The following is a 26,683-nucleotide window of genomic DNA, read 5'->3' on the forward strand; positions in this document are numbered from 1 at the left end:
GACCATTTAATCAAAATATAAAATCTGACTCAGACTGTATAGCCTTCTTTATCAATCCACTGTTTAAATACTGGAGGAAGTGTCTTCACAGCTTTTTTTTAACTACCATAGCAGGGTGTTACTAAGGTTAACCAAGCAGAAAGCATACAGGTTCCTGAAGACACCTAAGTAGTCATGACTTATACTAAAGGAAGTCACTGCGGTAGATTTCTGAACTGCACATTCTGAGATTTTTCTAAGTCTCTATATTGCTAAAGCTCTTCCTTTAGGTGGGACATGGCTTTCCTCTTATTGATTCAGTATTTTAAAGAATCTGGGAATATTGTTTCTAAACCAACATGACTTCGACATTAAGCCAATGAGATTCCCCAGCATTACCAAGGTCACATATAGGATAATTCACAATTAAAGAACAGAAGGTAGGTGATTTAACTGGGGGAGGACCTCAGATGGAGGTTGTAGTCTGTGGGAAACACAGAGGTACAGCATTTGAGACTGAGTCAAACAAACACATCACATTCCCTTCTTACTACACCCCAGTGAAGTACACATAAGCTCATTTCCAGCCAAGAATGCTGCCTTTGCCTTCACAGTTTTAGTGGGGTCTGAAATTTATGAAAGAAAAGAAACAAAATAAACAGAACATTTAGTCATGGGGGATAATTCAATAGAAGAGGGTTTTTGAATTTTTAAGTATTATTCTCAGAGAAAATATCATATTTGTGGACTAGGAACAGGATGCCATTAAAAACACTTGAATAAAAAATTTAAAGATGAGTGCTGGAATAAAACATCTAGGGGATGCCTGAATGGCTCAGTGATTGAGCGTCTGTCTGCCTTTGGCTCAGGACAGGATCCCAGGACCCATGATCTAGTCCCACATCAGGCGCTCCACAGGGAGCCTGCTTCTCCCTCTGTCTCACTGCCTCTCATAAATAAATAAATAAATAAATAAATAAACAAATAAATAAATAAATAAAATCTAAACAAAACAAAAACAACCAATTAAAATGGATTAGATTAAGAGAACAGTCTCTGTAAATTTCATAGAAAAAAATCATTTCCGTTTTAGAACTACCAATACATTCCTGATGCTTAACACAATGCTTAGTATATACCAGATATTTTATAATTACTTGATAAAATGAACTAATGAGTAAGTGAATGAGTGAATAAGAAAGTGAGAATGAATGAAAATGACTGGTGGCTGGCTGGTGAAACAAGCTGAAACAAAGTTGAAGAACAAAAATGCAAAAGAGGTCTTAAAAGAATGGAAGAACATTTACAGAGATATGAAGCGTAAGATACAATACTGATAGGATTTACAGAGTCAGAGGCAAAACGGAGAGAAAGAAAATAATTGAAGAAGTAATACAAAAAAAAAAAATCTCGGTTGAAAACATGAGTGTTTGGCCCATTGCATACGCAGCAAAAAAGGACACACCTAGAAACGTTTTGATAAGTTTTCAGAAAACCAAAGAGAAACAGAAAATGAGAAAATCTTCCAGAGCCAGAAAAAAAGGTTAAAAGAAATGGAAATTTAAAGGAATGGAGATAGAATTCTCATAAACACTGATGAAGCAATTGAACAACATGTCTTCACAGTTCTTGGGAAAATAATTTATTTTGAAGCTAGAATTTCTATAGATATTATCAAGAATATAGGAAAAATGAAGACATTTTCAGACACGCAGGAATTCAGAAGTTTTACCACCCTCACATGTAAAATCAAGGTTCTTCACTAAATCAGAAGGAAATACCACAAAAAGAATGAACTGAGATACAAGTGGCAGGTGCATAAGAAGAAATACAAAATAGGGGCACCTGGGTGGTTTTGCTGGTAAAGTATCCGACTCTTGATCTCAGTGCAGATCTTGATCTCAGGGCCATGAGTTCACAGCCTAAGTTGGACTCCACACCCAGCATAGAGTCTACTTATTTAAAAACAACAACAAAATAAAAACAGAAAAAGAAGTACAATATGAAGAGACAGACATACACACATCGCGAGAGAAACACACAGGGAATTAATTTAACATTTTTCTGGGGATATAATAACATAGGATTTCTTTTTCTGTAGGTTTTCGAATTATCATACTTGGTCCAACAATAACTTAGAACTGCTATGGGTTGGGGGTGGAGGGTAAATTTTTTGGGTTAAACTTACAAGCAAAGCTTAGAAGACAATTACACAGATAGGAGAAATGCAATAAATCTTGAAATCTAAAACTTTTATTTGACTGAAAGAGACCTGTAGGGAGAGAGGAAAAGGGAGAGAATCTTAAGCAGACTCCCTGCTGAGTGTGGAGCCAGATGGCAGGACAGGTTCAATCGCATGACCTCAGCCAAAATTGAAAGTGGGACACTCAATGGACTAAGCCACTCAGGTGTCCCAGAAGAAAAACTTTTAAAAAGAAGGAGGAGTCCAAAAAAGGTAGCATTCTTTCTAAGCTTTCAGAGAGGAAAATACTCTAATGTTAATCAGCAACAGTAACTGAACTTTATGAAGTTCACTAATGGTAAAACTTAAATAATATAACAAATTGGAAGTTAAAGGATGAAGAAATAGTGTAACTATTCAAAAATACTCATCTTTTATATAAGTAAATAGATACAGTTTAAAGTTAAGCATTTTTTAATTAGTAGTGTTAAATTTATAAGGATAACTATCCAAAAAGTAAAAAGTAGACATGACTAAGAAGTTAGTGTCTATGCTTCCATGAGAGTATTTGTGGGAGGCAGTGGCCCAGTCAGTGATATTAATGTCTCCATACTTTCTCAGGTGCTAAAAGAATATCTTCAGAATGTTGTAGGCAACTCTAAGTAAGAACACTTGTCCAGAAAATTGGGTTTCAAGAGGCCACATTCATCCTAAAGTTTAGCTTAAAAGTCAGATATTAGTTATGTTTTAAGATTTGAAAACTTGAGAGAGAGGAGGTTTGGCTTGATTGTGAAAGCCTTAAAGCTAGAGAGAAAACTCAAGCTAGAAAAGCTGCGGGTTGTATGACACTTCTACTATGGCTGAGAAAAGCCAAAATAGGATTAGAAAAGGATTATTCTAGAAGGACTAGACCTGACTTCAAGCTTCAGTCACATGAGGAAACTTGAGGAAAATTCCTACAAACTGGAACCAAAGAAAATGAAAAGATAAGGGGCACCTGGGTGGCTCAGTGGGTGAGTGTCTGCCTTCAGCTCAGGTCATGATCCCGGGATACTAGGATTGAGGCCTGCTTCTCCCTCTGCCTATGTTTCTGCCTCTCTGTGTGTTTCTCATGAATAAAGAAATAAAATCTTTAAAAAAAGGAAAAGAAGAAGAAAAAAGCAGCACAAGTCTCATTCCTTGCAAGTGTGATTATCTGGTTTACATAAACATAATAAAAGGCAAGCTCTGTCTATGAAGAATCCAAAGAGACACAAATAAAGTTCATAAGGATGGCTCTGTGGCTCCTGGATAATAGTCATTATAACAAAGAGGTAACTAAGATGTCCCAAGTCCAAAAGATCTTTGACAATACCTCTGGCAGCAAGGCCTCATACTTGTGTGGGCAACAAGTGAGCAGAAAGCACAAGGGCAAGGCAGTAAAGCAGTAGAGGGAAACATGGTTTCAAAAAGAAGGTTAGGAGAAAAAAAATCACCTCTCCCCCCAAAATATGACACTGTACAAAAATAGGCATTTTCTAGTTGTTCCTATTCTATAGTTTCATCTCTATGCCATCGTTTACTATCCAAAAACAGGTCATGTCAATGGTCTACTGCCACTGTGAAATACTTCACATAATGAGAAACATTGGGGAAATATCTTAAGCGATACTGTATCTGCGGGATCTGTTATAGTTTTCCAGGGCTGGAGTGACAGACACTAAGTGTGACTGTGAGCATGTGAGGCTTAACCCTAACTTGTAATTTTTAGGCACCGCCTTATAAACGTGAACAAATTTTAACACCTTTCTCTGAAAAGGTGACATGCAGAAAGATGTGAGCAACCAGTTAATAGACTATAATATATGGGTTTGCCAAACTGGAGCTCCAAGTAATCGGGAAGTCCAGCACAAGAAAAGGTCACCTCAGAAAAATCTCACTCTTCAAGAAAGCTCTGACAATAAAGAAAGAACGAGATTTTAATCACTGAAGCTAATTACACAGAAGACTAAATCACAAGAAGAGTTATTTAAGCATCTTAAATACAATAAAAAGTAATTAACAAGAAGCGCCATCTTGACAGCTTCATGTCACAAACCAAGCCTAAAAGGCTCAGCTAATTCCCAGCCTGGGAGCCAGAGAATGAGAAACAACTCTAAGTTTGATCTTTTTATTTTTTATTTAAACTGTTTTGATTAACAGATAACAACTCTTGCCAACTCTACAGTGAAGTTAATCAAGAAAAAAATTTTAATCTATTAGAGGAATGATGAACCTCGTTTTCCTTGATTCTCCAGAGGGCAAGAGAAGAGAACAGAACACGGTCACATCAGAGGTGTCTCAAAGAGATCCTATGACTCAACTCCCTCTCGCCATACCAAAAAGAAAAACAGGACTAGATAGACCGAACGCTATTGAGGATACAGACATTTCACATACTTTGGCATGTAAGATACATTGAAAATCTGCTCTAAAATAACTGCAAGAGACTCCATCTCATCTGCCTCTTCTTTCTCATTACCCTGTGATCAGCAGCTTGAGAAGCTCTTTCATAGCCAGAGGAGACCAGCTGATCTCTTGAACAACAGGTAAGCCTTTAAATGCTACACAAGCCCATATATAGGAATATAAGTCCACAGACGATGACAGGCATAATTTGGATCGGATGACTTTGTAATTCTACATTCCTACAAGCCTGAACACTGTCTTTCAGAGAGATGATGATGCATTATAGGAGCTCTCCTAAGTGACCTTCTCTGAACTGACCTGCACATTCTAGGATTTCAGCTGATGCCAATCAGAATGACTGAGGGCCACTCAGACACCTGTGCACTTTTGTCCCAAACTGTTGAGCCATTTGTTTCTGTCCTCATAACTATTTATACTGGTTGTGCTTGTTATTTTTAATTATGTACTTCATTAAATAGTTTATTAATAACTGAAATGAGTACTCAAAAATGTGTTTATGAAAACAGCTGAATGCTTTTTAAAGGTTTATCAAAATGAATGGCTTTAAATGGCTGCAAAATGAGGGGGGTGTAAATCACAAAAATCCAGAGTTTCATAATTAGTGTTTTTAAAGACTCATTCTAAAGAGGAAGTTATGCATTTATCAGGTTAGCAAAGAGTTGACCTACTCTGCCCACAGACCAAAAATCTGGAAATATACATACATTTTCAGGTTTAAATGAAATGAAAATATTTTAGATTTTAAAAAAATCCCTTCCTTAGCCAATGTTTTCAAATAATTAACCATTACACTCAGAAAGAAGGCTGTTAGTATACCTAGATTCTGACTATGAACTATTTGAACACTCTTATTTATTCATACAAGTCTTTTAATAGTATTATTTGGAATGATTTGCAAAAGGACAGAAAATTCAGGAGAATAAATTAAAAACAAAATCAAAGTGAGAAGAGTAAAGAGAAGCTATGATTACAAATAGAATATAAAAAGCATAATTGGTATTAAAAAGCTGATCTTCCAGAAACAGCCTATCTTTGCCAAGGACATCCCAATAACCAAACAAAAAAGGAAAACTATCCAATACAACTTCTCCAGTATTGATTACGTAACAAAATCAGGGCTCAGTAGAAATAAGTGTCCAAGGTACTGAGACATCTAAGTATTATTCCCTGTTATGCTTCTTAAAAGGACACTCTACAATATAATAAAAACGTATTGAAACTCCCACCACAGGCTGAATACTGAGACTGTAACAGGAAATATAAGTAACGAAAATCCCTACCTTTAGGGAGCTCATGGTCTAGTGAGAGTTTGTCTCAAAAGTATCCGTAGATCTCAATTATTTCTCCTGAATGCAGCCCAGTAGTTGCTTCACAAAGTCTAGTATAGTAGAAACAACTCTGTAAAGAAACTCATAATGCTTCCCAGGCACCTTGCTAGGCTGGTCTAATCCAAGGAGACAATTTAAGTTATCTAGAAGAATCAATACACTGGTAAATACTTTGGTAAATCATATAAAAATAGTATTTCTTATAATCCAGTTACAAGAACTGAAAGGTAGAGAAAGGTAAGGTCAAGGTTATCATCTCTGGCATGAACCTGAAATATAGATAGTCTATGCTGTCAATTAAGATCCATCAACTTGTGTTAACTAACCAAACTGAAAAAAAACATTGATACCTTCTCATGAAAGCTTGAGAATCTGACCATAACCTTGGCTGGAACAGAGTCACCTAACCTTTGCAGAAAGGCATACTAGCCTGAAGGAGTAATCTTCATCAAAGTCAATATCAACACAGTTGAAACTTAAGGTTTCATGGCATAGAACATGCCCAAAACACCCTCTTATGGAATTTTTAACTAGCTGTTTCAAATTGTCCTATAAGAAGAAAAATCTTATAACATACCAGATTATATAAATTTTAAGCAGTGTGAATTTACTTTAAAAGTATACCTCAGTGGTAACTAAATGAAATAACCTGCACTAATGGATTGTTAAATATGGGTGGAAACCATCTACAAAAATAAAGATGTGGATTTTTACAGTACTGATGCAATCGTTTTTACCAGTGTATTAGATAGGAGGAGTAGTTATTTCCTGAGATGACTCCTTTTTTGCGACAGTTAAAATCTTAATATATAGGAATACCAACTTTCCAGCTCCCCATAACAGAGTAGCATGCAACTAGCTCCTAGTGACAAAATAGTAATCATTATTGCAACTTACACAGACAGAAGAATGACCAAAATATACATCCTAGTCTCTCCCATGTCAAAAATATTATCTAAGATTTGTCAAGATTCTGCTTCTAATAAAACCTGTCACTTGTGATGGTATTAAGGTAGTGACAACAAAAGCCTGCATTCAAGCTCCTCTCCATGAAGTCTCTGACTAATGTACAGTAACATTTACATAAATATAGGAGTGATAACCGTGACCAAAAGTTATTGCCAAAATGTCATAGCGCGAGTGAGCAGAAAAGGATCCTATTTGGTAGGAGAGCTTCTGAAAGGTAAATTAGCTACAAGATCTTCTCTTTCCTTTCAGAGTCACACTGTAGCTTAGAGGTATTTCTCTTAATGGCTCCACTGTACTTTCAACAAGACAACCCCTGTTTTGATGGGAAACCTATTTTTTTCTTTCCCTCTACTATGCCCCCTTAAAAAAGAAGAAAACTATCAGTTTGGTAACAAACAGCATTTAAGATTGTTAACTAGAAATGGAAACAATGATCATGCTGGTACATTTTATACAGACTAGAACTGCTACTGGGGACTGTTTTAATATTTATTGTGGAAGCATGGCCTAGCAGGCTACAGGCTTCTTCCTTCCCCCATCAGATAGAAAAACTGTTCATCAACAACGTTCCCAAGAGACTTTGGAATTTAACAGGATATGGCCAGCACAGAAGAGAAAGGCCCCATTATCTACTGAAAACATATGTCTATACAAAGATAATGTCGAATGAACCCCTCCCCCCCTTTTTGAGGAGTGGAGGGTGCCTATAATTGAACTTCCTAAATTAATGAGTAGATAATTTTTCTACCCAATGTTGGATAGTACCTAGGACCTGACTCTCAATAAATGGCATTATTTTTTTAAATGGCATTATTAATACTAATAATGCATGCTACATATTGCCAAGCACACAGCCCAGTAAATCTTTTTTTTTTTTAAGATTTTATTTATTTATTCGAGAGAGAGAGAGAGAGAGAGAGAGAGAAAGAGCGAGTGCGAGAGCAGGTAGACACACAGGCAGAGGGAGAAGCAGGCTCCACGCAGGGAGCCCGATGCAGAACTCGATCCCGGGTCTCCAGGATCGCGCCCTGGGCCAAAAAGGTAGGCGCCAAACTCCTGTGCCACCCAGGGATCCCCCACAGCCCAATAAATCTTAAACAATAATGAAAGAATATGATTAGCTAATGAATGATTATAAAATGCTTTGCAAATGCAAACTGCTATCAAGATATAATTAAGACCACTGTGTTAAGAGCAACAGGAAGCAATTCAGGAAGAAAGGAAGTAAAGACTCGACAGAGAACAACTCATAGCTATGGCTGAGCCTCTGCCAGCGGAACACTCACATTCCTCCAATGGTGACAGTGGCACATGTACGCTCTGAAAAGGCAGGCACCGTCTCTGTGGCTGGGCTGGCTGGTCTAATGTAGTCCACAGTCACATTCACCTGCAAATAAAGAATCAAAGGAGTTAAGGTTGAGAGTTTGCAACATAGCTCACTAGCAGCATCGTGTGCCTGCCCAGTTGTGAAAGACCACCTCACCCAGTTTGATTTTAACACTTTTTAAAAAAACATCAAACAACAACAACAACAACAATCAAAAGATAGCTCAACCACAGACTGGCAGAAAATATCTGCAGAACCCTTATCTGACAGAGGGTTTTTAACCAAAATATGCAAAGAAGTCTTAAAATTTAACAGTAAGAAAGTGAACAACCCAATTTAAAAATGGGCTGAAGACCTGAACATCTCACCAAAGACCTTGAGATGGTGATGATGCTTTCCATCAAAGATCACTGGGGAAATACAAATTACAAAACTAATAAGCTACCACTACATTAGGATTGCCTAAATCTAAATACTGACAGCAAATGCTGGCTTGGATATGGAGCATCACGCACTCTCATTCATTGTTAGTGTGAATACAAAATACCATAGCTACTTTTGAAAGATGGGTGGTTTCTCACAAAACTAAACATATTTTACCATACGTTCCGATAATCACGTGCCTTGGTATTTATCCAAATGAGCTAAAACTTATGTGTAAGGTGTCCTTCAGTAGATGAACATATAAACAAACTGTGATACATCCAGATAATGGAATATTAATCAGCACTGAAAATGAGCCAATACACCATGAAAAGACACAGAGGAATCTTAAATGCATACTGCTAAGAGAAAGAAGCCAATCTGAAAAAAAGCTACATTTTGCATGGTTCCAACTATGTGACATTCTGGAAAAGGCAAAATCATAAAAACAATGAGATTAGCAATTGCCAAGGGTCAGGGGGAAGAGAATGGGATGAACAGGAAAGCACAGGTGATTTTAGGGCAGTGAAACAATTCACTATAATAATGATGGATACATGCCATTATAAATTTCTCAAAATCCAGGGAACACAGAACACAAGAATCCTATGTAAACTACAGAATTTAAATTGTGATGTATCAATGTAACTTCATCAACTATAACAAGTGTACCACTCTGGCACAGGATGGTTGTGCTTGTGTAGAGGTAGGGTTTATATGGGAGCTCTCTGTACGTTCTGTTCAATTTTGCTATGAACTAAAACTGTTCTAAAAATTTAAATGACTGATACCAAAAGAGAAAGACAAATGGCTAAACATTTAAGGTCCCATGGCTATTATACTTGATAGAAAGGAGGTTGGCAATGTTCCTGGAGGACTCCTAGATAACATTACATAAAGCAGTTCTTTAACCTTTTCAGACTCCTTGGAAGATCTGTTTCTTAAAATATGAAATTACTCTATGGAAAAACTGCATGTAATTTCAGTCCTCCATAACTTCTCCCGAATCAAGTTAAGAAACATCAAGAACAAGCTGACAGTCAAATGGATGCTCAGGATAGGATGCTCAGGACTGGTATCACAGTATATTAATAAAACTACAAGCTAACTGCACCCAGTACCAATACAGTTGGAGTTAGGAAGTTTTTTTGGGGAAAAAAACATCAAAAACCAAAAAACCAAAGATCGAATGGACCAGAAAAACTTTAAATTCTGAATGAAGGGACGCCTGAGTGGCTCAGAGGTTAAGCGTCTGCCTTTGGCTCAGGGTGTGATCCTGGGGTCCTGGGATCGAGTCCCACGTCGGGATCCCTGTATGAAGCCTGCTTCTTCCTCTGCCTGTATCTCTGCCCCCCGCCCTGTGTCTCTCATGAATAAATAAATAAAATATTTAAAAATAAATAAATTCTGAATGAAGAAAGGATATGTATACAAATAGGTTAGGAAGCTAGGAACCTAAAATGAGAAAGTTGTTTAACCCTAATATACAATATATGGATATGGACATACTGAACAATGATCTTTCTCTATGAAAACTTTTAAGAAAAAAACAAGCATGTGGTATCCATTAACAAACATGCAGTGTCTGTTTTATAGCATTAAGGTATATGTCCAGTTTTGGTCACAGTCAAGGTTTACATATCTGCATTAAAGAAAGTACACTAGATCCTGAAGCCAACCTCATAGTGAGGGATATGATCAACTTCATTAAGTTCAGAACCTAGTTTTCTAAACACATCTTTAGGTCCCACTGATCAGCTTAAAGAAGCATATTGCATAGACATCAAGATCAGCCACAGTACTGGTGAGCACCGTTAAAATCCTTTCAAACTGTGTTAAAAATGAATACAGAAATTTTGAAAAGGACAGCTGCCTCAAAATTTGGACTGTCAGATCACTCATTTAAACATTCCATCTAATCATGGTTTAAAAGCAACAGGGAGCCCTATCAGAGAGAAAGCCAATTAAGGACTGAAGGTAAGGTAAATCTTCCTTACGAGAAGTACTATCATAACATAACATAACATAACATAACATAACATAACATAACATAACATAACATAACATAACAAGACAGACAAGAAGAAAATACACAGAAGACCTCTAGAGTCAAGTGTATACACTGGAATTATTGCTAGGTCTCATCAACTTGTCTAAAGCTAAGGAGCTTGGTACATTTGAGGGATATGATCAGACGAGAGTAAGGATGGGGCTTAACAACTTGTCCCTCCTACAAAGAGGTTTTAATAGTTTCCTTGTATGCAGCTGGCCAGAGTTACTACTGGCCAAAAGATAGGACAAGGACTGAGAGGGGCTAGAAACAGAAGCATTACTGACTCAAATCCCTCGGAATAGGGGATCCCTGGGTGGCTCAGCAGTTATTGGGGGGTGTAGTGGGGGGGATGATAATAAACAAAAATTAACATCTGACCATGACCATCCTCCAGTTCAGAAGGCCAAAAGGCACCCTATCCCAAAACTGTCTTTCAGGAAAATAAGTGAGAAGACCAAACAAACAAATAAAACTTTAATTTTCAATAACCTAAAGAATCAATAATTACATTCATCTCCCAATTAATTTCTTCCTTTATTCAGGAAAAGAACTGAAAATAAGGGATTAATGAGCACATTGGGGAGACAACACTGTTAAAGCAAACCTGAAGTATAGATGATCAGGCCCTGATAACAGCTCACAGCCAAGACACACCCATCTTAGGCAGTTGTGACAAACCAAGAATTAAAGTCAATGTGTGATTAGCATTTATGTCCCTCTCCTGTGGATTCTGAGATCAGTTTCTATACCTTGGAGCCATTTCTAGATACTCATCACTGCCTTGTCAATCTTCTAAAAAAGAGCCACAATTTACATAGTTTCAATTAAAACTGTAAATCTTAGCAAGGTCTTTGAATAAATTATAACTTGAGTTTTGTGCTTGTGGGTAAAGTACACAGGAATGGCAGGAGTTAAAAAGTAGCAGGTTAGGGCCAGCCCGGTTGGCTCAGCGATTTAGCGCCGCCTTCAGCCCAGAGTGTGATCCTGGAGACCCAGGATCAAGTCCCACATCGGGCTCCCTGCATGGAGCCTGCTTGTCCCTCTGCCTGTGTCTCTGCCTGTCTCTCTCTTTCTCTCATGAATAAATAAATAAAATCCTTAAAAAAAAAAAAGTAGCAGGTTAGGGGGGCCTGGGTGGCTCAGTCCACTGAGTATCTGCCTTTGGCTCAGGTCATGTACCCAGGGTCCCGGGATTGAGTCCCACAGGGTCTCCCTCTGTTTCTGCCTCTCCCTCTCCCATGAATAAATAAAATCTTAAATAAGTAAGTAGGTCAATGCAGATAGGTTCCTCATTTAATCAAGCTTATAGATACTCCTGAAATGTTAAGTATACAAGTATTTTATACGTACATAACACAAAGACAGGGCTTGATCTCTGATCTTTCTTTACAGCAATGACCCGAGGAAGGCTTGGGCTCTTGCTTGATTCAAATTGTCATTCTTTCTCAAAAGAGTCACATCCCATCTTTGGGTCTCACTTTTTCACCTGGAAAACTTAGAGCACTAGACTAGAACTTTACGGTATCACCAAACTCTCAAATTCCTAGCTAGCCAGACATGGTGTATTTTATGGCATTTTCTTAGGTCTTTGCAATTCCTACCTTACCCTTACTGTAATATATTGGAACACATAAATTGTAAGTTCCAGGAGAAGGCAGGCATGCTTTTTACTCCCTAAAACTGTTGTCATAGGGCCAGTACAGGAGTAGGAGAGTATATAGTAAATGTCTGTTTCATGAATGGATATATGTCATCCATCAGGAGCCCTTTCAGACGTAAAATTCTAAAGGACACCTTTGAAATGAGAAGGCTCATTTTTGAGGGCTGATTTGTCAGGTTGTTGATCTTTCCACCTTTCTGTATGACAAAAATATATTTAAAACATGGAGGAGAAGAATATCCTGAAATTAGGATAAAGCTTTAATCACAGCCATTCCTGTAACAGGTAAAGCAAGCAAATTACATGTAATTTTCCATATTATATGTTTCTCAAACACATTTTCAAAGAAAAACAAAAAGGTAGGGGGCAATCTAATTGGAGTCATCCTATTAGATTGTGGAGTCTTCCCTGAAAGGTAATTTCAGGGACCATTCAGAGAAATGAAGATGGAAACTTAAGACCAAATTTATATCACAATCTCTTATAAAGCATGGAAGTAATTTAGTTCAACAGAATAGCTTTGGGCCACAGCTAAAGAATTCTAAGGCTCTATGGATGGATATTCTTCATACAACTGATCTCTCAAAAAGTCAGACTACCAAAGAACTTCGTAGACTTTATAAAAGTGATGATAATGAAATGACAAAATGACAAAACCTGAACCATGTATAAAGGATAAGGAAGTAAGAAAAACCTCATATCCACAACATTTCCAGGTCACAGCCTGAGTTTAGTATTAATATAACTAGGGCTCTTATGTAAGGCTATTTTGCATGATTACCATATAATCCCACCCCCTATTCCACATGGCCAATCATAAATTCACAAAGAGCTGTAATAAATACCCTGCCTCTGGAAATAAGCTCTTAAATGACCCTTCATTCTTATGACAGAATTTCCAGGTAGTTATGAAAAGCTTCTATGCACCCCCAAAAAAGACACTGTCATCTGGGCAAGTCCAGCTAATGCACCCAGAAGACAAAAGTAAGTAGAACAAACTATTTTCCACAGCTTAAATAAGAGCATAGACTCTGGAGCCACGAGGCTGCAAGGTTTGGTTCCCAGCAATTCTACATAAGAGCTGTGTGAACTTGGATAAGTTACCTAACTTCTCTGTGTTTAACATGGACAACTCTCCCTATCTCACAGTTATAGGAAGAAATGCATTAATAAACACAAGGTGTTTAGAATAGGGCCAGACTCAGTAAGCTCTACGTGTCGGTTATGTTTAGATAAACATGTACTGACTTTCTTGGAAGAGAGCCTGGCTAAATAAGTGTATATGAAATAAATAAATACATCCATACATATATGCATAAATAAGATGCATATTGACTTAAATCATTAGACTGCTAAAATCATTAAGTAGAAAGACTCCATTAAATACACTTTTCTCCTTAAGGAGCCACAGCAAACAAGAATATGTACTTCATACTTATTCATTCCAACTTAGAGATAAGTAGGGCTTATTTTAAAGAATGATACTCTATTTAGTATTTATTTACACATCTTCTAGATTAATTTTGCAGGTACCAGTTATTGGAGATTTTATTTACCAAAGATAATTAAGGCAGAGTGTGGGGAATAATCTCAATTAATTAATAGGTTAACTAGAGATATTTTGAGAGGCTACACCTTGCCTTACTAAATTAGGAAGATAATCAACAAAGAGACCAAGGTCTCCATTTGTCTGGACAGAATAGGGCCTTTATAATACTCCTCAATATTTAAGTATGCTTAATCTTTCTTCCCTACTAAATAAAAAGCACCTTATGTATTTCTTATAAAAATATTAGATGTATATATTTTTAATTTGCCAACAAATTTTAATTACCCATTCACCTAGATATAGGATGAGCTTCAAAACAAATTACTGAAGGGGAGCCTCTTGGTCCTGCTTCTGGCAAGCTCTCCCAACCAAGGAAGCTACTCAGATACAAGCCCTTGTGGAGCCCCTCAACTCTCAGAAGAGGAGGTAAAACTTACCTCCTCCTAGACAGGCACAGGGTCATAGAAAGACCGTGAGTCACAAATAAGAGCAACATGTGTACATTCACATTTTTAGTAACATCAAAAAGGGAAAAAACATGAAATTTTTAATAATATTTCTTCTTTAACTAAAAATATACAAAACATCCTATCAAGAAATAACCAATATGAAAAGGATATTGAGACTATTTTTTCTTTGATATGAAGTCATTGAAATCTGGTGTGTGTTTTGCAGCTCCAGGACACCTTGATCTGGACCATGCACATTTCAAGTGCTTGAGAGCCACATGTGGCTCTAGTCACCACACCAGACTGTACTGTACACACTTACTCTCCTAAGGCACAAGTGTGTCTTAGCGTCATTCCTCTATTACATGATTCTATCTATTATGATCCTAACTTTCTCTATTTTTTTTCCTGGGAGCTTTTGTTTTCTTATATTTTATGAATCCCTGTAAACATCCTTAAACAAAGTATGAACAAACATGGTATGAAAAGCCAGATATGAAAAATAAAATGTTTATTCTTCATTTTCTTTTAAAAAATCTGTTACCTGACTAGATCAGGAAGCTTTGGAATTTTCAGTTCCTAAAAACAATTTCAGATGTGAGAATAAATTTGTACAAAGGAAAAAAATTCCTTTAATTTATGACTATCTTTATGAAATATATTGTTTTGTATTTGATGAAGATATTTTTCTTTTTTAAGATTTTATTTATTTATTCATGAGAGACACAGGCAGAGGGAGGAGGTGGCTCCATGCAGGGAGCCTGATGTGGGACTCAATCCTGGTACTCCAGGATCATGCCCTGGGCTGAAGGCAGGCGCTAAACTGCTGAGCCACCCAGGGATCCCGAGGAAGATACTTTTCAATCACTTCTACCAATTCAATGGCTGAGCTTCATTTATTCTTGTCTTTGCTGACTATTATTCTAGAATTCTTTACCTTAGTGGCTGGAATTTATTCTACTGGATTGATGGTGGCTAGAAACTTGGCTAAGGAAATATCTGCTTTTTGTAGCAGTGATTAATACTTCTACTGAGTGTTGACTGATATTATTAGAAAGAAAATGAGCAATTGGTAGATGTTGAACTATTTATTTTTATAACCATAATAAAAAAGCTGAAATTTATGTTTCATTAGGATATTGCTGAGATCTGAGCTCTCTTAAAACAATTTTTACAGAAGGCCATACTGGAAAACCTAAGCAATTTTGCAGATAACGGACAAAAAATTATACATCTACACTGCAAAGAGAAGGAAACAACGAATCCTTCCTTCCTACCTCTCCAATCCAGCCTAGTTGTATGTGTAACAACCCTCCCCCCTTTGAAATCAGTGTAATTAGGTGCTAAGGCTGGTTATTTATTCACATATATTTATGTTGCTCTCCCCCCAGCTATAGTCACCCTTCCCAACTCCCCAACAGAGTCAGAACTATTCTCAGAATATCCCATTTTCATCAATGGAATGTTAACCTATAGTATAGTGCTTACAAACCTCTATAAGCACAGAGGCAAGGAGCATTCTTATTTGATGTACTTCAGACAAAATGAACTCCTTACCCTCCACCACCTTGATGGATGGACAAATGCTTTTATGTGTTTTGAGAAGAAAGGTAGAAATCCAGCTTAATACAGGGCCTGTAGAGATACTTAGAGTCTTTAGTGACATTAAGCATTCATGTAAGTGGACATCACTGCTTCCTGATAAATAATCAGTTTGGTAAATATTTAATTAATAGCATACACAGGCATGAGATCCACAAATACAGATGAAGACATTTCATATAAGGACACATTAGAGATTAGCAAAGATTTCTAGAAGTAGTGGTAACTTGACAACCATAACATTAAAATGGTCTCAAAATATTCCTTAGCTTATGTATGAGGTAAATAATAGGCACATATAAAAGTCATTGGATAACAGTTTTTGACAGCTGAAAATATTTCAAGTCAATTTGATAAGGATCACAGAAGAAACCAGAGACCACTATATGAGTATAACCTTACAGCTGGCAGTATTTTCATTAATCCTCTAGAATCTTCAGTCCTTACAAGCATGCAAATATATGTAAAAGGCATAATCTATGTTTGCACGAATGTTCCATCATTTTGTTCATTACTCTATCATGGTATAATTCATCCCAATACCCAATTGTATTACGATAGGATCCCTAACAATGAATGCTAAGGCCCCATAAGTAATACCGGAAACTGTATTTTATGTCTCCCATATGACTGGCTCTTCTTTTTTTTTTTTTTAATTTTTTTTTTTATTTATTTATGATAGTTACAGAGAGAGAGAGAGAGAGGCGCAGAGACACAGGCAGAGGGAGAAGCAGGCTCCATGCACCAGGAGCCCGACGTGGGATTCGATCCCGGGTCTCCAGGATCGCGCCCTGGGCCAAAGGCAGGCGCCAAACCGCTGCGCCACCCAGGGATCCCCCATGGCTGGCTCTTCTTATTCCTCATCTGAGCTACCATCTCCCAATGCTTTCCTCTAGAGGATGGAAGTTGCACAAGGGTCTTTTTTCCTCCCCTGTAAAAGTGTCAATCACAGGCATCTGTGTCCAAAATTTTCAAGGTCAGCAGCAGTCAGGGGAAATTAAATCATTTTGTCCAGAACTCTCCTGGAGGAGTTCCAGCCACACAAGCAGCACAAATACACAGAGATACTTATGCTTTGTGTAGAATACACACAATGTCACTCAGTCTTTAAAACAAGAGTAGTAATAAAACTGAGAAGCTCAGGGATATGAAGAAAGAGGATGTGCATAATGGCATCTGAGGAGAATTACTGGGGGAAAAGGGAATATTATTAAGACGTGGATAAAAACAAAAGGTTACATTTTCTCTGCAAATATATGCCATTCTATGAAGAAAATGTCTCCATTCACCAAAAAGGCCAAACTGGGGAACCTAAGCAATAAAGTGGGGGCTAACGTATTCACCTTGTCATGAGTTCCAATAAACCCTTATTGCTCTGGGGGCTACGTGTTGCTTGGGTGAGCAAAGCCAGTATAAAAAAGCCATCCTGTATTCACTAAATTTCATAGCACACCCATTTCTCCAGCATGCCCATGAGCTGGCATTTAAAGTCACTCAGACGAAGGGAATACATATTCACGTAAATTAACTGAAGGCCAAAGTTAGAATTGTGAACTGGACTAAAAAGAAGTGTATCATGACCTCTTAGGAGAATTATGAAGAAAAATATAATAATTCTTAAGAACAGCTGCCAATGGCACAAAGAAAAACAGCCAAAGGATACAGCTCTTCTGTATTTTATATAAATTATTCTTGGTTTTGATGCTAAGAAAAGATTCCAAGATAGATGGATGTTAACATTACAGGTCTTTCTTCCTTTAGACAATCCACCCTCTCCCTGTATTTCACACAGTAGATAGAGGCCTACTAAATGAAACAAAGTTCCTTGATGAAAGGCACAGCATGCACGGAACAGTATCACCTAAAGTCAATGCCTGAAATTACACACAGAGACTGATCAAAGACCATCCTGCATTGCATCTGTGTCTACCTCCAAATCCAGGTATCTTGACTTGTATGCAACCACTTTTTTTTAACTAGTTTTTTTAAGATTTTATTTATTTATTCATGAGAGAGAGAGAGAGAGAGAGAGAGCGCGCAGAGACACAGGCAGAGGGAGAGGCAGGATCCACACAGGAAGCCTGACATGAGACTCGATCCCAGGACTCCAGGATCATGCCCTGGGCCAAAGGCAGGCACTGAACCGCTGAGCCACCCAGGGATCCCAGTAACTAGTTTAGTTTATAAGCATACAAGCTAACTCCTAAGCCCACAAACATAAATACGTATTTATGAAACCAGGTGAACATAAAAATGGACGATAAACCTAGGTCAAATGCAGCATTTGCATATCTAACTGCCTACGTTCATGAAGCTAAGCTCCAGGCAGCTATATAGACAAGCCTTCTCTGAGACTCCTAGTCCCCAGTCTCCACTGCTAACTTATCAGAGACAAGAAGCAGAAAGATTGCTCAGTTTCCTCAAAAAATTAAAAGCAGAATTACCGTAAGAACCAGCAATTCTACTTCTGGATATATTCAATTGAAGGGGTGACTGGGTGGCGCAGTTGGTTAAGCATCTAATTCTTGGTTTTTTGCTTGGGTTGTGATCTTGGGGTCCTGAGATCAAGCTCTGCGTCGGGCTCTGCACTCAGCCTAGAGTCTGCTTAAGTTCTCTCTCCGTCTTTCCCCCAACGCGCACGCACACACATCCCCTCCCTTCCTCCCTCCCTCCCTCTATCTGTCTCTCTCAAAAATAAATAATTAAAAGAAGAATTGAAAGCAGGGTCTCAGAGACATTTGTATCCCATGTTCATAGAAGCATTACTCACAATAACCAAAAAGCAGTAGGAACCAAAACGTCCACTGATGGATAAATGGATAAACAAAACGTGGTATATACATACAATGGGATATTATTCAGCCTTAAAAAGGAAGGTCATTCTGACACATGCTATTACTTCAGTGAACCTCCAGGACATTATACTAAGTGAAATAAACCAGTCACAAAAAGAAATACTGTATGATTCCATTTAAATTTTTTTTAATTTATTTATGATAGTCACACAGAGAGAGAGTGAGTGAGAGAGGCAGAGACACAGGCAGAGGGAGAAGCAGGCTCCATGCACCGGGAGCCCGACGTGGGATTCGATCCCGGGTCTCCAGGATCGCGCCCTGGGCCAAAGGCAGGCGCCAAACCGCTGCGCCACCCAGGGATCCCTGTATGATTCCATTTAAATGGGTGATCTAGAGTAGTCAAATTCAAAATTCAAAGAAACAAAGTGGATGGTGGTTGCTAGAGACTAGAAGGAGAAAGAAATGGAGATATGTTAAATGGGTGCACAGTTTCAGTTTTGCAAGATGGAAAATTTCTGTAGTTTAAGCAGTGTTGAGTATTACCCTGCAACCACAAAGTACACTTAAAAATGGTTTTGATCATAAATTTTTTGTAATGTGCATTTTGCCACAGTTAAATATATCATGGTTTGTTTTTTGTTTTGTTTTTGCTTAGGACTTTATACCCACACACATTCCATTAGGCAATAATTCAGCAGCACAAGCCAGGCAAAGGTCAGATAACTCTTATCTCAGACTTAGCCAACTCCAGAATCTGAAGAAGATACTTCCATCACATTCCCAAAAAACAGATGTGTATGCAAAGGCAGTAATAACGAGAAGTTATGTCCAACAACCCATTAAAATAAAAGAGCAGTCTCAGGCAGTTGTAGAGGACCAATTATTCCACTCTTCTCAGGATATGAAATATTTTTTTTTAATATTTTTTTTTATTATTTATTTATGATAGTCACAGAGAGAGAGAGAGAGGCAGAGACACAGGCAGAGGGAGAAGCAGGCTCCATGCACCAGGAGCCCGACGTGGGATTCGATCCCGGGTCTCCAGGATCGCGCCTGGCCAAAGCAGGCGCCAAACCGCTGCGCCACCCAGGGATCCCTATTTTTATGTATTTTTCTGCTTCCGAAAAAGAGCCAATCCAAGCTGCATGTCTAGGTATCCCAAGTCTAACTAAATGTTACCTGCTTCACTGTTTCTCAGCAGCAAGTCACAGAGTAAGATAGAGTAATCTACAGCTCACTGACTTCCTATAAAATTGTCAAATAATTTTGGATGTGTTGTGCTTGGACACATTTCCTCCAGTAGGAATAGACCTTCCTTAGAGATCTGTCAAGTGTAGATCTAGACTTTGGGGGAAATTTTCATTGTATCCCACCATAATTTTTCCACCTCTGTCTAGTTCTCTGTTGAATCTAATCACTATTGCCATGCTTTTGTCTAATGAGCCTTCAATTTTCATGTGCTTCTCTAAGTGCTATTTTCCCCACTGTTGGCAGAAACCTAAATTGCTATAACATCTTTGAAGGTCAAACTGACAACTGTACCAACACTTATTATGTAGATGTCCTTTGACCTAGCAATTCCACTTTAAGGAATTTAGTCTATATTAACAAAAGATGTATGTGCAAGGACTCTGTCCTTTGCATTCACAGTAGTTTAGCACGAATGCATAATTACAAGTTGTGATCTAACTCTCATAGCAACCCACAAGTTCTAAGTTGGTAGCAGCCATGGCTATTTTTTTCTACTAGTGTATAACCAGCACTTCTCAGCAAATATCCCATAGGTGTTGAAAATAAGGGAGATCTATATACTCTGCTTTGGAAATACATCCAAATAAAAAAGCAAATGTGCAATGGTACATGTAATAAAATTCTTTCGGGTGGAAATTCAGGACCCAGAAACAGAATCTGGAGGAAAATATCCAACAAAGGTACAATTATAGGGTACATTCAGTTTTTCACACCATGGGTTTCTGAGATTAAAATTTCTAAGTTACATTTGGAGAAGAAAAAGATTAAATTTAAGAAAACAAATGGTTAGTTGGAATAAAATATATAAAAGATAACATGTACCTTTATTAAGAACAACAACAAATTGGCCTGCTCAAACCAGATACTTTCAATACTGATTATTATTATATCGCACTCATTCCCAGGCTGAGGCCAGAGTCACCGTTCAGTAGTGACTGCCAACCAATAAGAATTATGCAGGGCAGGCTAACCACTGTTAGGACACAATCATGAGGGCTTCCGGGTGCCCAGCGGTGCACTGTTTCCATGGCAGGTGGGCATCACTATCTGCAAGTGAACTGCCAATCTCACTGTGAGCTGATAATGATGCTGCTGCCACCACCTGCCTGCCATATGTCTTCTCTACTTGTCACATAACAAGGAACTGCATTTTGGCATGCTAATCACTGATCAAGTCTGATACTACTGGTTTATGTTTGTTATACCTATGCAGCCCTTCATATAGATGAGGAACAGTGTATGAAAGATATAAAATATTACTACCAACTGACCACTCACTAAGCCCTAATATTTTGCAGTGGGCTAATCTGCTATTCTTTCTTTAGTCGTAAGGCCAAGAGCTACTAATGTCTGAAGGGCTATGCCCCATCCCCAGTTCATGCCCTGATCCTGTTTCCCATTGGCAGAGCAGACAAGGAGCATAGATTTCCCGTTGCAACAAAGTGAACTCATTCTCTCTCTCTAAATCATCACAGTATAGTCGATAAAACCTGATGTCAACCCATGGGGTTTCCTTTTTTAGTATAATGTACGACACGGATAAGCGAAGGCTGTGACATCAGGAGCCAAGAATTGGTGGTAATGGAACACTGTCTCATACCAGCAAGTAATCTAAAGATGATCAAATACGGTAAAAATATGTTTGGTATACCAATAAACTGCCACCAGCACTATACCTCTCATACATTCAAGTCTGCATCTAACAGAGAATCTCAAAGTATAAGGCTTGCTAATCTAACACCTAGGCAGCAATCCAGTAACTAGTTTCCAAAAAGGAGAGCCAGAGATTTTCAAAACCAAGTTCAGATAAAACATAGCGAACATACAAAAGAGAATAAAATCAATCACACATGTTAACCAAATGTCTTGCATTCCCATTAATAACGGGAACTTAAAGGTGATTATCCAACAGCACTTTCTATGAATTATCAAATCACTGCACAAGTATGTTTCCCTTAAGGAGGGGACTCCTCATATATTTCAGGGGCCATCCCTACTATTCACTACTTAACTCACTGGGTAACCAGCAATAGCATCAAGAAGCAAATACCTAATGCTTCTTGTCATTCATTCAGCAGCCATTCCACCAAAATGCAGATGAACCTTTTCATCTTTAAGATAAAATTTATATAAAACTCTCCAGTGTAACCATTCTAACGTATACCAATTTAGTGGATTTTAGTATATTCACAACGCTGTAAACAATCACCACTATCTAATACCAGAACACTTTCATCACCCAAAAAGAAATCCTTTATCCATTAAGCACTCTGCCATTCCCTCCTTCCCCTAGATCCTGGGAATCATTAATCTACTATCTCCTTGTGTTTGCCTATTTCAGACATTTCACAAAAATGGAAATGTACATTAAGTGGTCTTTTGTGTCTTTTTTCATATGGTATAATGCTTTAACTTTCATCTAGGTTGTTCCACAGGTCAGTACATGATGTCCTTTCAGGGCAGAGTATGTGTACTATATGGGTATACCATATTTCATTTGTCCGTGACGATACACTTTTGAGACTGAAGCCCTAGGAGAGAGTGCATGGAAAACCACTTTAATAAGATCTTATATAACAATAATCTTGCTTTTTGTAATACCATAAAGTGCCTTCAGAACCAGTTCAGAAAGCAACTGATAGCATATGCAGAAGACTTATCACTAACAAACACAACTAAGCTATCAGAATCAAATAACTATTTTAATTTCCTAATCTAACCAGTTCAGAGAACCTCAACCAAATTCATCTTTTTTTTTTTTTTTTTTTTTTTTTTTTTTACAAAAGCTACTCTTTTGTAAAAAGGAAGAAATCTTTTGGTGCCTAAGTCTCAGGGGATGGTCCAAATAATTAAACAAGCAAGCAGCCACTTCACAGGAACGCAAACTTCCTCACAACAGGTCCTTTGCTTAGGACAAACAACACAGCACCACTGTTTAGGATGCCAAAAAAAAAAATGATACAACATATGGAAAGAGTCTTCCAAAAATTACAATCTCTACAAGCTTTTACCGTCTCACCAGCTGTGTGTGCTTCTAGTTTTCTTGCACATACTCGACTTGCTTAAAGTGAACTGGACTTAAAGTGAATCAGGATTCAAGGCCACCTATGTCTTCATTACTCAGGTTCTCTGACTACATCCTTGGTACACACGGCAACATATCTCTCCCTGATGGGTCACGTATGGTAATTTCTATGTGATGCTCTTCCTATCAGCTGACCTTTTACCACAATGGAAAAACTAATGAGAAATTCTTCCACAGCATAGTGGTATAAGGATAAACAGAAGGACCCAATGAACTCTCCTCCACAATTTAGCATGTAAAGAATTTTTGTTCTTGTGCTATTAAAAATCTCTATCTCTCTCTGTTCATGAGATGTGATCTCAAGAACATGGCAGTTGGTTCACTCATTAATCTTTTGAGCTATAAATTAATCTTATCATTGAAAGACCAGCCTACGCAGACGGTGATATTTAAAATATACTGCCAAATACAGAATTACCAAACAAGTTTAGACAATTTCATGGGAAATAAAATAAAGCCAAAACTTCTAGCTGCTCCTGACACAACCACCAAGTTAACTTTCTGAATGAGATGAAATGCACATGACTGAAGTGCAGGAAAACGAATACACTTCTTAAATGACCAAATCTTACCTAAAAAAGTACTCAATGCCATCAATTAATAGACAGGAATAACTCTTCTAAAATTTGGATCCTCCCAAATGTAAAAGTCTGTGATTTTGTATGCTCAGGAAATTTATTTGATTCTATTATATAGTATAGCTTGTTTATCAAAACCTAAAATAAAACCACACTGCCATAGGTCTAAAAAATTAAGATGAATCAAATGGTGTAATAAATCATCATACAATCATGGAATAACATAATAATCACTGAAATTATTACATTAAAAGTTCGTTGAAGGATGTAGGGAGATGTTCAGGTTATACAGTAAATTGAAAAAATAAGGCCATACAGATTGATTCCAAAAGAAATATAAGTTAAAGAAAAAAATCCCAACGTTAACAATAATTTAAAATACTTTTATTTTTCCTTTGTACTTTCCAAACTTATAATGAACATACTCTGCTTTTATAACCAGAAAAAAAAGTAACCACAGAAGAAAAGCAAGAGATCATCATAGGTAAGGTGTAGTCTAAGGTAACATTAGTGACATTCCTGAAAAGCAGTAAGCTGTATGTCACGGACAACGGGAGACTAGATTCCCTGGCTGTATGTAGGTCTTGTAATCAACTGACTGATTTTTATTCAGTGCTCATGTTCCCACTTCCTTATTTTCAAAAATAACTTAAAGCTAAATGGTAACTATAGAACATATTCTCCCTTTCCCACCCAAAAGACAGATAAAATATTTGGCAAATCACAACCTAAGATGTAAGCTAATGGGGTTAATTAAAAAAAAGGTCAAGATTAGAAGTTTAGAAAACTTTCAAATTTAAGAACTAAGGGAAGAGGATGAAAAACATCAGCAAGATGGTTAGAACTACCCAAAATGAAGACACTCCATTCCTCAACCAATTTTTAAAGCAAACTTAAATAAAGAAAAATGGGAATGCATAAAGAGATTTGTATCTGCAGAAACCGCAAAGGAATCCTTCATCTTTTCCTAGCAGTGGGAATGCTAGCTCTAGCAAAGGGACTATAAAACCAGATAAAGTGATTAACACAGTGAAAATGAATGAAGATGGGAATTCAGATTCTAGGCTATCTAGCCAAAGAGAATCCTAACCTAAGTTGGCTTAGATCTTAAAAGAAGCAGGCTTTTGAAGTTTCAGATAACATGAGGGCAACCACAGAGGTGGCATCTAACACTTGTTCTGTGTCCACTGACCAAGGAGAGAACAGATTTAATTACAATCTGGGAACTTGGCTTAAATGTTTATAAAAACAAAATAAAACCTCACTGCTTTCCTTAAAAAATGAAGCTTTCTATAACCATCTTTCTATGACACATTCAAACTGGCAGATAATTCTTCTGTGACAACAAATGATAAAAATGCTGAGGATGTAAATAAAATCTGGTCATTTATTTCAATCAAAATTTTGGTTAATTTGCACTTAATTATAAAAAGGATGTCATTTATTTTTTTAAATGTTTCATTTTTTAAATTTTTTTTTAAGATTTTATTTATTCATAGAGATGCAGAGAGAGAGAGAGAGAGAGAGGCAGAGACACAGGCAGAGGGAGAAGCAGGCTCCATGCAGAGAGCCTGACGTGGGACTCGATCCAGGGACTCCAGGATCATGCCCTGGGCTGCAGGCGGCGCTGCGCCACCGAGACTGCCCCAAAAGGATGTCATTTAGAATCAACACAGCACAAGTGACACTATGGAAAAATGACGGTATAATCAATATTCTATCTGTAGAACCAATTTACCTATATTTAAAAAAATAAACCAGCATTTCTACTTCATTTTGTTTGCAATATACCCCATACTTAGCACCAGGGTAAATCCTTAATTGCTTAAGTGCTGCCTAAGATGTGAGCAACCAAAAATCATCACTCTGTAATACAAATCATAACAAAACTCTCCCCGGAAGTATCAGGTGCAGTACTGTGAACAAAATGTATTGTCTATGGAATTAGAAACAAACCTGCTTCAAAGTATTAACGCAAACTTAATGAATAACTACTCTGCAATTCAACATTTAAAAGTAAATGTGTCAAATCTGCAAATAAATAATATTTTGAAATATTCTGAAATATTTAATTGAGCTTTCATTTGGGGAACTGAAAAGCAGGGTAGCCAATGTTTACTTCTGACTGATGATCAGTTTGATTGGATAGGTGAGTTTAGGAGGAAACATCTCAAACCTGAGCTTCAAGTTTGGGATTTCAGAAAGAAGGGGGTGGGGGAATTGCTGCATGGGGCATACTTGGCTCTTTATTTCCCTTCCTTTGGGTCACAGTAAATTAAATTCTCATCAGATCTCCTGTCAGTTCCCATGGGAACTCTATCAGGCTGTGAAAAACGTACCAGAATTCTCAGAAAAGAAGGAAACAGGATGTTAAGAGTTCTCTCCAAGCTTCTTCCTTACCCAGGCCCACTCCCACTTCCTCTCTCAATTGGGTGACCCCAATCAGGGCCGACTCAAGTCAGGGCCAATAAACACCTGGAGATCAAAAAGACAATCTTAAGAAGAGGAGGAACCAACAGACTATAATCTTGTTAGACTGGTTTTGTCTAACTAGCTAGCTATTGTCCCTCAAAAGCATTTACTCTCTGTTCCTCCTCTCTCCCCCAGTGTTCCCTTTTCAGTTCTCTCTCTCACAACCAACCTTACCAGGACACAGAATAAAACTAGCTCATTTTATTTGTCATATTATATATTGCTCTTTGTTCTTAATTTTCCTAAGCCCTGACTCCGTAGTTTGCTATTATCGATTAATTTTTTACAATATGCCGAGCATTGCACTAAATGCTAAACATACATTATCTCACTTAATGCTCATGACAGGACTGAGTTAGGTAATACTACCCCAGAGATTCAAACCCATGTCTGTTTGGCTCCAAAGTCCATATGCTAAACCACTACAAATAGCCAACATTAGGATATTGATTAAACATTCACTTGATATTAAATGATAGAAATACCTCATGTAGAAGTCTAATGACATAGGGAAACCATCATAGTGAAGGTTA

General features: G+C 37.6%; 1 protein-coding gene across 1 annotated transcript in view; it reads right to left on the reverse strand.

The window, feature by feature from the left end:
• The window catches only part of SND1 (staphylococcal nuclease and tudor domain containing 1), a 418,777-nt gene that overhangs the window by 223,192 nt on the left and 168,902 nt on the right, over positions 1 to 26,683 (reverse strand). Inside the window, exon 12 of the mRNA XM_055307416.1 lies at positions 8,193 to 8,293. Coding sequence (XP_055163391.1) covers positions 8,193 to 8,293 — 101 coding nt within the window. The remainder of the gene's footprint in view (positions 1 to 8,192; positions 8,294 to 26,683) is intronic.

The sequence above is a fragment of the Nyctereutes procyonoides genome, unplaced genomic scaffold (genome assembly GCF_905146905.1).
Source record: "Nyctereutes procyonoides isolate TBG_1078 unplaced genomic scaffold, NYPRO_anot_genome, whole genome shotgun sequence".
In the NCBI taxonomy this organism is placed as follows: domain Eukaryota; kingdom Metazoa; phylum Chordata; class Mammalia; order Carnivora; family Canidae; genus Nyctereutes; species Nyctereutes procyonoides.